Source organism: Chionomys nivalis, chromosome 1 (assembly GCF_950005125.1).
Source record: "Chionomys nivalis chromosome 1, mChiNiv1.1, whole genome shotgun sequence".
Lineage (NCBI taxonomy): Eukaryota > Metazoa > Chordata > Mammalia > Rodentia > Cricetidae > Chionomys > Chionomys nivalis.
Genome location: NC_080086.1, coordinates 134317095 through 134329251, shown reverse-complemented (window position 1 = coordinate 134329251; position 12157 = coordinate 134317095). Strand labels below are relative to the sequence as shown.

The 12157-nt window shown below is 50.7% G+C and overlaps 1 protein-coding gene across 1 annotated transcript in view; it reads right to left on the bottom strand.

Annotated features, from left to right (window-relative positions):
- Alk (ALK receptor tyrosine kinase) overlaps window positions 1-12157 on the bottom strand; it is a 722226-nt gene that overhangs the window by 31477 nt on the left and 678592 nt on the right. The window contains exons 14-21 of the mRNA XM_057785256.1: window positions 8538-8669; window positions 7702-7846; window positions 5856-6038; window positions 4538-4636; window positions 3868-4020; window positions 2323-2427; window positions 1718-1904; window positions 27-117 (exon numbers count right to left, since the gene is read on the bottom strand). Coding sequence (XP_057641239.1) covers window positions 27-117; window positions 1718-1904; window positions 2323-2427; window positions 3868-4020; window positions 4538-4636; window positions 5856-6038; window positions 7702-7846; window positions 8538-8669 — 1095 coding nt within the window. The remainder of the gene's footprint in view (window positions 1-26; window positions 118-1717; window positions 1905-2322; window positions 2428-3867; window positions 4021-4537; window positions 4637-5855; window positions 6039-7701; window positions 7847-8537; window positions 8670-12157) is intronic.

Here is a 12157-nt window from a genome sequence, read left to right as displayed (position 1 = left end):
AGGCGAAAGGTGGAACCACCCCTCACCTTTACAGCCACTTGTAGAGGGCTTGGGTCATTGGGCATTCCAGATACCTGGCCTTCATACACCTCCCCAAATGCGCCATGGCCTAGGCCCCTGTACCGAGAAGACAAGATAAGGCATAGATAGTTAAGAGAGCCACAGGAGCTGGGGTCCTTGAGATAAGTGTCACAGACAAGCTGTCACAGACAAGAGGCAAGGCTGGTATGCTCAGGAGTTACACCTTCAGTTTGGCTTTGCTGTCTCCCTGGGCCTCCATTCATTTACTTTCTTCTTTTAAAATTATCTTATTTTGTTTTTATTTGAATTGAAAATGGATAGTTTTTCATACAATATATTCTGATTATTGGTTTCCCTTCCCCAACTCTTCCCAGATCCTTGCCACCTCTCCATCCACCCAAATCCACTTCCTTTATTTCTTACTGTCATTCAAAAAATAAGCAGGCATCTAAAAAAGAAAGAAAGAAAGAAAACAAACAAAGCAACAAACTAGAATACTGCAAAACAAAAAAGCAAACAGAAAAAAAAGAGCCAAAAAAAAGTATAAGAAATACAAATAGGCTGGGAGAAATTCCCTATAAACACAAAACCGGAAACCATAATACATAAGCAAAAGACCTGTAAGGTTTAAAAAGAAAACCCTCCCCAAATATCACAGAGTTCGTTTTGTGTTGGCCATCGACTTCTGGCCATGGACCTGCCCTGGCGTGCGGTTTGTACAACCACTGAGACTCTGTTAGAGAAAACTCATTTTTTCTCTGCTAGTGAGGCCTCCTGAACTCTGGTGAGAACAGGTCTGCTAAGATTTGGAGGTGGTTTGATATTCACAGGCCAAGAAGGGATCCTGACTGTGAGGTGTCAAGAATGTGGTGCACACCTTTAATCTCAGCACTCGGAGGCAGAGGCAGGTGGATCTCTGTGAATTTGAGGCCAGCCTGATCTACAGAGTGAGTGCCAGGACAGGCTCCAAAGCTACCCTGTCTTGAACAAACAAACAAACAAACAAGCAAGAATGTGGAAAAGTAGTGTTGTGATTTAGAGGAGTCAAGGTCGTTAGGGTGGAGCCTCCCATGGGCGGATCCACAGGTTCACAAGCCCAGCTCAGTCTTTGGCAGCAAGGTCATCACTGGATAGAGTTGGAGACCTTGGATCCTAACTCTGAGCCCAAACAAACCCCTTTCCTTTATAATGCACCTACCCTGCAAACAGAAAACAGATCAGAAAGGTTCTATCTAACCAAGGATTCATGAAGGTGGTCAAATGTTTACCCATCCAGTAACTATTTAGTGAGTCTCTGGTACTGCACGGGACAAAGGCAAGAGATGACTCTGGACTGGAAGAGGATGACACCTCCTAGGGATAGGGATGGATGATTGACAGTTCCCTGCTGTGAAGCATTGTAGTGAATGATAGAGAAAATGATAGGTATTTTGGGCACTCAGAGAACAGAGGGGAATTTTCAGGACAGGGTGCATGATGGGTTTTGAGAAGCTTTGTTCTTCTCATCAGTTTATCCTTGTCACTGCATAAACTGTATGAACACGCAGGGGGTAGAAATAAGCCAATGTCCCCATGAGCCTTGTCTCCCTGAGAGGTTGCAGGTATACCCCAGGTAGGCTGTTAACGCTTTTTGTGGTTAGAGGAGTCAAAGGTATAGAGAAACTGTCCAGCCCTGGGGCAGCAAGAGGAAGCTCACCGGATGAGGGTGATGTTTTTCCGTGGCACCTCCTTCAGGTCACTGATGGATGAGGTCTTGCCAGCAAAGCAGTAGTTGGGGTTGTAGTCGGTCATGATGGTCGAGGTCCGGAGCTTGCTCAGCTTATACTCGGGGCTCTGCAGCTCCATCTGCATAGCTTGCAGCTCCTGGTGCTTTCGGCGGTACACTGTAGACAGATGGGGTCTGTCCTGAGTGGGGCTTAAACTTTCCTGTCACTGTTAGCGATGCTAATCAAATGATGATGTACACCAGGGTATCCCTTCATCGTGGAAAGGAAGCCTGAAGCTTACAAACGCCTCACTGGAGGAGATTTGACCGTGCCACATGGGGATGGTGTTTTGTTTCTGTTGTGATAAAATAGCCCCACAGAAGCAATGTTGGGGGGAAAGGGTTTATTTTAGCTCCCAGTCCCAGGATACAGCCCATCTTTGTGGGGAGCCACGGCGGCAGGAGGGAACTTGGCCTAGCAGTTCACCCAGCAGGGACCCAGAGGGGCAGGGTGATGCCTGGGTGTCCCTTGTACATCCCGAGACCTTATTCTTATGGGTACTGGTTTGGAAATCCTAGGGCTCCGGCACACTCACCGATCATGATGCCGGAGAACGCCAGGACGAGGGCGGCCACCAGGGCAGAGGTCACGACGGAGAGGATCAGTGAGAGCGGCAGGTGGGGTTCCGGGGTGGGAGACACTGGAAGACAGGTCCCGATGGGGCACTGACCACCATGCTGATTCTCCTCTGAGCAGGTCCCAAGTCAGAAATACCCTCCCCAGCTGGAAAAGCCACCTGCTGTTTCCCGTCTCTGGAGATCTCGTCACACCTCCCTTTTCAGGGGACCATGGGCCCTAAGCAGGCTCATCCTGGTTTCACAGGCTCCCAGAAGTAGCTTTGGGGTAGAGGGAAAATTCAACAGGGATGAATATCAATCTTGGGTGTTGGTCCCAAACGTCAGTTGCACAAGGATGGGATGGGGACAGAAGGAGAAACAGAAGTGGATATGGAAGAGACTTGGGGACCTTAGGGGACTCCACACTCAGTAGGACCCAGCAGTAGAGTCCCTTGGTGACATCCCCAGACTTGGAATTACTTCTTATGGTCCCAGAACAGGGGAAGGTCCTGGAAGCTCCCTCCTAGCCAGGCTATAATCTGGTTCAAAAAGCTACCCCTCTTCTTCCCTCCCCTTCCCTACCATCTTCTCCCCTCCCTTCCCTTCCTTGCCCCTACCTCTACTCCTTTGCTCCTCCCTTCTCCTCTCCTCTCCCTACCCCTCCTCTCCTCTCCTTTCCTTTTCTTTTTCTTCTTCCTCCTTCCTTTCTCCTTCTTCCTCTCCTCCTCTTCCTTATCCTTTCCAGACTCCTCTCCATTCTTTTCGTATTTATTTTTCTCTTTTCTTTTTTTCCTTCTTCTACCCACAATCTCTCACAGGGTCTAGTGTACACCTGGCAGGTACTCTACCACTGAATTATATCTCCAGATCTTTGTGTATTTTTTATTTCGAGATGGGCTTCGATTAAGTTACTCAGGCTAGCTTTGAACTCCCTCTGTGGCAGACAGGCCTTGAACTTTCCATTCTTCTGTTTCTACTGGGATTGCAGGGCTGTAAGCCCTGGCCCGACTTGAACATGTCTCAGGGGAGACTTGGAGCATGTGTCAAAGAGGGATTCCAGCATGACAAACAGGCTTAGGGCTCTATCTGTGTGATCAAAACAACTGGCTCTTGAATCTGGAGAAGACTCAAAGATAGAACCATCCTTATGGAATGTGTGTGCTAAGGCTGGGTCCAGTCAGGAACCTTATACCGGAAGCTCAAAGGCACGGACCTGGCTCTGAAACTCCTTAAACCAAGGGTATTTTAGGAGAGCTACGGGATCCCTGTTGCTGGGTACTTGAGTGGAGAAGGAATGCCTAGCCCCTTGGTGAAGATGCTGGAGGTTTTGTTTCCTGGCTGAGGGAAGGGCATAGGCGATTCTGAGACCCCTTCAGGTGTGATGACCCAACTTTTGTACAAGGTCTCTTTTTTTCAGTTACTAGAACATGAGCAAGAGAGGGGCAAGACACTTAGAAACCATCTGGGCTTGTTCAGTTGGCCAAGCCTTGGCCCTCTTCCCATCTCCCATTGCTGTTCCTTACCAATGCAGGAGACACCATCGTCAGCCAGCACGGTCCCATGGTCACAGAAACAGATGACTTTGTGGCTCTCGGGGTCCATGTGGCATTCGTCTACCTCACAGTGACTGCAGTTTAGATAATGCTTGATATTCACTTCCCCATGGCCCTCCATCACTGGTGACAAGGGGGAGGGGAGGAGCAGTCTCAGGATTAACAGGAAGATCGGTCGCCCTGTACCCTCAGCTCCCCGACTTTGAACTTTATCTCTGGCTACTTGCTGAGGGTTCTTGTTCTCCCTGTCCCAGGTCCCTCTGCCACTCTAAGCACATCTCTATTTGGTGAAGCATCTTGAGGCCCCTGGTGAGCAGAGCTGAGAGTGAGGATATACTTTTGTCTCTGTGTAAGTGAGAGACTCCAATTCAGGACCCTGACATTGGTACAGGTGTTCTAGCTACTCTTGGGTCATTTTCTAGGACTCGCCTGCCTGGTGGTCCACATTCTCCCTCTCCCTACATTCAACCACACACCCCAACTTCCAGAAAATACGATAAGATGCGCTATATGAAGACTTGTATTATAAAGCGGCCTATAGCCCATGCCTTGGTGTCCTGACCCATGCCAATAAAGTCCAGGTGTTGGCTTGGTGGAAGAAGTGGCTTAAGTTTGTACTGTCACCTGGTAGAGGGGGTACCTTTTAAGGCTGGGGTGTACAGAATACCCAATGGACTGATGAAGGAAACCCCATCTTCCCCATCCATTTCGGGGTCATTGTTTGATGCTGCGTTGCCACCTGTGGCAAACCAGAGAAGAGTTGAACCCCAAAAGGTGGGTGCCCAAGTCTCAACACACATGCACATCAACAAGCATGCATTTCTTGCCAAAGCTGTGGGTCACTGGGGGCCTGTGGGGTGAGGAAGTGGAGAGGGAAGGGAGGTTCCAGGCACAGAGATTGCACTTTGGTTTAGCTCTGCAGATGTTGGGTGTGTGGGTCAGTTTCCCCTCCAGATTGGGGCCAGATCATTCAGGGGAGTCTCTACCACACTGCTGAGGCCCCAGTACTAATGGAGCAAGTGAACAAGAGCCTAGAAGGTTCTAGTCTCTTGAAGTTGGGATGCATCCTTATGGCTTGGAGAAGTTGCTCTTCAGACACTTGGAGGTCAAGATGGGCCCGGGGAAGGGGGAGATGAGCTGCTGTGCCTTCAGGCTCCTGTCCCTCCTTTCATCTGGGACTGGGTGATCTCGGGGCTCCCCCCTGGGGTCCTCCCACCCACCCCAAAGCTTGGAAAGGAAGCTTGTGTGGTTAGCACAAGCATTTTTCACACAGCAACAAAGCGAAACACAGACACGAACGTCACAGTGTGGGCATGCAGTGTATCCTAGTCTGGGGGAAGGTGGGGGGGATCATCTGCCAGGTTTTTAGCTGCTAGCTCTTCCCAAGGCAGTGGGGGAGATCAATGGCAGGCTGTTTGCTGCAGGTTTGGGATGAAGATGCGCGGAGGTGGCTTCTGGGCGTGGTTCCCACCCGCTAGTGAATAGCCCCGCTCTGTAGCAGCTAACGGGCTGGGCAGAAAACAGAAAGTAGGGAAGCCCATGAAACCGCAGACCAGTTCCCTTCAATGCTGGCTTGACCAGGAACCCCAAAAGGAGTTGTAGGGGCTAGAAGAGTCTGCTCTTCAGGGCTGCCTGGTCCTTGTGGTGGCTTATGCAGCCATCTGAAAAGCCAAACAATTTTCATGTTCAGCTTTGAAGGGGTGAGGGACCAAGGATCACATAGGATCTTGATGCTGTTTCTACACAAGCCTGGAGGCAGAATGCTGGCTCAGAAGCCAACATCCTACCTCTGGCGGGCCCAAGCCAGGCAGAGGGGCGGGGGGGGGGGGGGAGCGTGCAGTCACATCACAGTCCACACTGGGGGGACGGGGGGGGGGTGGCAGGGAGGTGATAGGGAGGGAGGAGCCTAGGACTAAGAGGGGGGAAAGAGTGACACCTAGAACACGAATCATCTTTACCTATATATCCTCCGCCTCCTCCACCTGAGGAGCACCCCCCTCCACCCCCTCCGAAACCCCCTCTTGTCTCCCACCCCCACTTCTTCATGGCCTGGGGGCAGGAATGTCCTCCAGCAGCACCCTCCAGCAAAGACTTTCCGGCCCAGAGCAAGGAAGTGTTATCATTCCAGCCGCCTCCACCTCCTGCAGGAGAGATGAGAGGTCTTGCTGAGGAGCTGGCGGGATTGGAGGGGGAACAGAGCTGGGGAAGGTGGAAAGGGGGTGTGGTGGGCGCTGGTTGGTGTGGGTACTCCCATTGGCTCTGTTCTGGGGCCTAGTTCACGATGGAAGCTAGGAGTAGCATGCCGCATGCCGTTGGCACTAGGGACACTGCTTAGGACATACCCTGTGCCTGTACAACTGTGGGGCTTGGTGCCCTGCTTCCTGGCAGGCCTCTCTAGCTCAGGAGTAGGCAGTGTACTCCAGCAGGTATTTGGGGGACACTGGGGACAGGCAGAATGGTGGTGGAACTCCTTACTGCATGGCTGCCACCACTTGAAGGTGTAATTTCACGTAACTGTTTCCGTCTTAACGAGACCTGTGGTCCACTGTCTGGGTGGCCAACTGGTAAGTACCTGCAGGTTTGGGGTCCTGGGCCTTCATAGGGTTAGTCAGCAAGCCTCAAGTCAGCAAGATAGCTCCAGAGGCAGGAGGGTGATGCCTGCCCGCCCCTTTCCCTTGATATTGGCAATCAATGGGAACAGCTCCCATCATTCAGTGCCCAGTGATGATGATGCCTTCAGGGTTCCCGAGAGATTTTTGGGACCCTGCTCTACTGGGTCATCGCACTAGTTTCTTGCAGGCTCAGGGTCTAACTAGTCCCATGGGTTTCACTGTTTGCTGGATGTAAAACCCAGGTCGTGGACCTCCCCATTCTGAGCCCCAGTTGCCCCACCTGTAACTTAGAGATAATGAGACTCAAATCACATTGAGCATTGATGTTAGAGCCTCCAGAGTGAGTGCTTGAAACATCCCTCCAAGTGCCAAGTGTGGAGCCAGTTAGGTGTGACAGAAGAACTCTTGCTTGCTGGCTGCCCCATGCCTGGCTCAGCCTGCTTCAGTGCTATAGAGAAGCTCAGCGGGGTGGGTGATGCCCCGTGATAGTGGTAATCGCTTGAAATGTGTCTGAGAATCTCAGGGGCTGCTTTGAGCTCTTGGAAAGGGAACTAATGACAGAATTGAGGCTGTATATGGCCCCTAGCACTTGACCACAAGGACTGTCTCCTGTTGGTCCTAGAGAGTCCAGTGCTCTCTCCCCCTTATTGTTCCATATGACATTCCATTGACACCTAACCCAATGACTCCAGTAGATGATCTCAGTGGGATCTGGAAACCCAGACAGAAGGAATAGAGTCACTTCATGAGTAGACACCCTGGGACTGTAGGGGTTAACCTACCAGACCTGGATGAGGTCCCTCTGGCCCAGAGAGAGCAGCGCAGTAGAAGGGCTTAAGGAGTCAGGGTTTCTGGTAGAGGTGCCCGGATGCTAGTGCTAGGGAGCCAGGCTTCCAAAACGGAGCCGAGATGGGTAACACCCTCTAATTCATGACAAAGCAAGCAAATCTGGGTTGAGGCCCTCTGGCAAGGTGTGTGTGTGGGGGGGGGGGGCGGTTGTCAGCTCTAGAAACTGAAGGGTTGGGGTGCTGGATTTTCCTAGGGTTAGTCAGCAAGCCTCAAGCTAGCGAGATAGCTTCAGAGGCAGCAGGGTGATGCCTGCCCCCTTCCCTTGATATTGGCATCAACGGGAACAGTGACAACCATGCCTTCAGGGTCCCTGAGAGATTTCTGGGAGAGGGTGGGGCTTTACCTGCGGCTCCGGAATTGCCGTTCAGCCCTAGAACTGAGGAGTTATTCTCCAGTCTCTCTGGGTGGAACGTGTCTGTCTTGGCCCCATAGGCCCTGCCACCACCGCCGGCTGCAATGATCAGGGGTACAGGCACTCCATCTTTCATCTGCCCAGGGGAGACATTCAGAGATGGAGAGACTGAGCTAGGCATCCGTTAGGGAGATGCTATGCCCCAGTTTCAATGTTTAAATTTATCAATGTGCAGACCAGTGTGGTGACTTCTCCATTTGTGGGGTTTGAGAGCCCAAAATTGATGTTATAGTAACCTTCTCTAATCAGTTTCTGTATCAGTTCGAGTCCAATCCATGATGCAAGCCCACTAGGGAACCCACCTCTTATGTTACAAATGGATGGATCTTGGAGAATCGTTTCCCCAACCCCTTCTCTGAAGTCCTTGAAGGTCTTATTGCTGGTGATTAGAAAGAAGCAGGTCTTGCTTTGCCCTTTTCTATACTTTCAGTGATCTCTTGGACCCCCAAAAGCTGAAGAATAAGCCCTTAGCATCGCTGTCTCCAAGGGGAGCACCCAGCAAGAAACTCTGCTTTCAGCCTATAGCCTGGCTTAGGAAGTGTTAGAAAAGTCTGCCTGGCCTGGGCAGACAAGGAGCCCTGAAGGCAAAGACTAGGTGTAGCACGCCTGGATAGTCTTTTTTGGGTAGACCTGCACTCCCTCTGGGCGTGGTTTCTTGTCGTTAACTTGATGTAGAACATCCCAGGGGTTTCTATTTTGGTTTGTTCTGGGACTATAACATCATGGTGGGCAGAAGTCACTGCTTCCTCTTTCACAGGAGACCTCACCTTAAACACGTAGGTGGCTCCACCCCCACCTCCACCTCCTCCTGCCCACTCGTGCACGCTTCTGTTGACTCGGATCTCTTCTTCTATCACATTGTTCTCGCCAACACAGACTTTCTGGATTAGTTGGTTTGCCTGTGCCAACAAAACAAACCACCTCATTGGGTTTGTGCCCAAGACCGGGACCTTGTATGCTGTAGGTGGGTTCTGATCACGTGTCAAACAGCTTATAGTTGAATTGAGAAGACGAAAACAAATCCACACAAATGACAATCGTTTTGTGCAGTGTTAAGAAAGGCCACAAGGCCAGCGTGCATACAAATGTTATGAGAAGCTAGGGGGATGCAATGCAGCTTGAGGACTGCCTGCAGGAGGCGGCTTCTAGGTGGGCTCTGGAGTGCAGGAAAGGATTCAGGACAGAGAAGGGAATTCGGGTCATCCCAAGAGGAAAGAGTAGCATGACCCACAGGAAAGGAGGTAAGTGGGGTGTGTGGGAAAGGCTTAAGGCTCTCTTGCTAAGCCAAGTCTAACTCAGTCCAGACGGACCAGTGAGGATCCTGTGGCTGCTGAAGAAGACCCTGGGCTGTGAGACAGGGTGGAGAGCATATGAATTGGGGTAACTTCAGGGATTAGACGAGCAGCCTGGTCATGGCAAGGGGCCTCGTGGATGATCAGAATTAGATTTGGGAGTGGAGAGTCAAGAACTCTCTCTCTCTCTCTCTCTCTCTCTCTCTCTCTCTCTCTCTCTCTCGTTTCAGTTCTGCAGTACTATGCAGAGAATTAAAAATAAATGCAGAACAAATAAACAAAACCCAATAGAGGAATTTTCATTCTCAGCTCACCTTTGGGAAAGTCATGTCTCCATCTGAGACATCTCAGCCCTCCTACCTAATGTCCCATTTCTTGTTTCTAGAAATCTCCAACGTGGAAGGCCAGGAAGAGGGTAGAGTCTCTTGTCTGTCATGAGGAAGAGGGAGTGGACCTTGGGATCCTATGCTCAGCACCACTTTGGGTGACCCAGTGGTCTTTAGGTGTGGGGTGGAAACAGTGACATCACAGCAACAACAGTATGGTGATTTGGAGGTGAGCCACTACCATTAAGTGTCACACTTGTTAAGGATGGGGAGGTGGTTGAGTTAGCATTTCATTAGATTCACCTCTGGGCTCCACAGGCTCCTGGTGGGATATGGGAGTGACCGTGCTGGGATGTCTGGAACACAAAACCCTGGGATCCTGGAAGGAAGAGCCTACCCGCTGAAGAACAGTCACACCTGGTTTGGCTGCTGCAGCTCAGATGAATTCTCTAAACACCAGACTGACCTCAGAAGAAAATTACTTTCCTTTCACTTAATGGAATAAAAGCCAATAAAACATCAAATTTTCATCAAACGCTGCTGCATAACCAGCCAGTGGACACGGCAATCCATCTTGAGCCATTCCTTATGCTAAAGAATTCAGGAGTGCCGGCAGTGAGTACTTGAGAAATTTCCAGATAAACAGCCGAGATGCAATTTGTTTTATGGCATTTTGGATTTAATGATGGAAATAATTTGACATTTCTTAGAGTGAATTTAGTGTGCATGGAAAGTCCTGGACTGCTGGGGTAGAGCTAAACACTTTTCTCTTGTGTATGTGGCAATGCCCAGAGCTGTAGGGAGAATCCTGGGACAGGAATGAGTGGCAGCATGCCTGCCCCAAGGCTGGGTGCAGGGGGAGGGGGAGAGCATGGGGGCTGCCTGGTGAGCAGTACTTTTGTAAGGCTATCAGGTACCTGGACTCTCCTCCACCTAAAAACCAAAGGGTTGTCTGGCGTGACAACAGAGCTCGGAAGACTGACTTCCACGCCTGTCTCTGCTCTGGCAGCCAGAAGTGTGACCTCCACATCCTGGGGATGCTTTTCCTGAGAGAACTGATTTTGGGGACTTTGGATACAGTGTCGGGCAAGAACAGTGGGGCTCGAGATGGCCAGTCTTTCATGTGCCTGCTCCATGTAGCCCTTGAAACCAGGGCAGATGGTGCCCAAGAAATGATCCATTCTCGGCTAGCATCCCTCTGACTTAGCAACCGCTCTGGTGGAGACACCGCACTTTCCCTGATTCCTAGATGTCCCCTGCCCCACGTCCCTCTTCCCTCCCTGGCTCCTTGTTCTCTTCTTTTTCCTTCTAATCTCTAAATCTGGAGGTCCAGGGCTCATCCTCAGTTCCTCCTCACCTCTGTATCACGCCATAGGCAATCCCAGCCCTCGTTTGAACTCGACGCTGGCTGATATCTTCCTCCCTGGACCTCTCTTCTAAACCCCAGAGGTCTATTGGTGTTGTCCACCTGCCATCTCCCATTGTCTACTAGATCACCATAGTCAGTGCATTTGACCTTGACCTCGTGACCTTGCCACTAAATCTGTTGAGTTTTGTTTTTTGGGTTTTTTGTTTGTTTGTTTGTTGACAGTCTCACTTGTAATTGAGGCTACCCTAGAACTCATGATGTAGCTCAGGCTGCTGATCTCAAACTTGTTGGGATTTTAGGCTTGAGTCCAGCCCAAGCTGTCCCTTCTGCAGCATTCTCCGGCATGTGACAGAAGCTACTCAGTCCTAGTCCTTGGAGTCCCCCTTGACCTTTCTTTCTCTCAGTTCTTCATGTAATCAGGCAGGAAGCCCCTATGAATTTCACATTCCAAACATGCTCAGAATCCAATCACTTTCTACCACCTCCACTTTGGCCACTCTGGGCTAAGCCACCAGCATCTCTTGCTGAATGAATGAAGTAGCCTTTGACTCTGGTGCTTGACTCCTTGTCCTTGTGAGATCCAAGCTTCACAGTGCAGCCACAGCGAGACCTTGCAGGCGCATTCTATTACGTCATCATTTGGCTGTGAGGATGTGGAATGTGCCATTACAGTGGCCTGGCCCAGTCTATTTTCTTGGCCCTCCTCTCTTATCTACCTGCTTGCTCCTCTCCTCCCTTAGGCGCACAGGCACACCCTCACCTCAGGGACTGGGCCTTGGCCAGCTCCTTTCTTTGCTGGAAGGAAAGTGTTTTGTGTGTAAGTTATGTGTAAGGATCTCCCTTGTTCACTTTCCTAGAATGATGGATAGCACACAGTGACTCAGTATATGTCTGTGGAATCACTTTGAATGAATAGAGGACTGTCTGGCTCAGGCACTGGGCTTCCTGGTAGTTGATGGGTGAGTGTATCGGGCCTGGCAGTTAGGTTAGTGACTGCCATCCAGGGGCCAGCGGGGATTTCCAGGAGGCGCATTTTGTTTGTTGTTGCTGGAGGAGGAGGAGGAGGAGGAGGTTGCTGTTAAACACCACAGGCAACAAGGGGCAGGCCCCTCTCTGCCATATAGAAACTACTCTAAGATGCCAGTAGTGCTTTTGTGGAAGAAGCCTGGTTTAGAACCCCACACTAGGAGACAAGACCTTGTAGGAAATAGGATCTCTCTGTTTCCTCCTGGCTTCCTGTGTGCCTCTCTCTGTCCCTATCTCGATGTCTCCCTTGTCTGTCTCTGCTTCTCTCTGTCTCTGTCTCTGTCTCTCTCTCTCTGTGCAGAGGTGTTTTCCAGCAGCTACTGGAGCCAACTTCCTATTCCAGGAGCTTGGGATGGCCAGGCACCAGGTAGAGG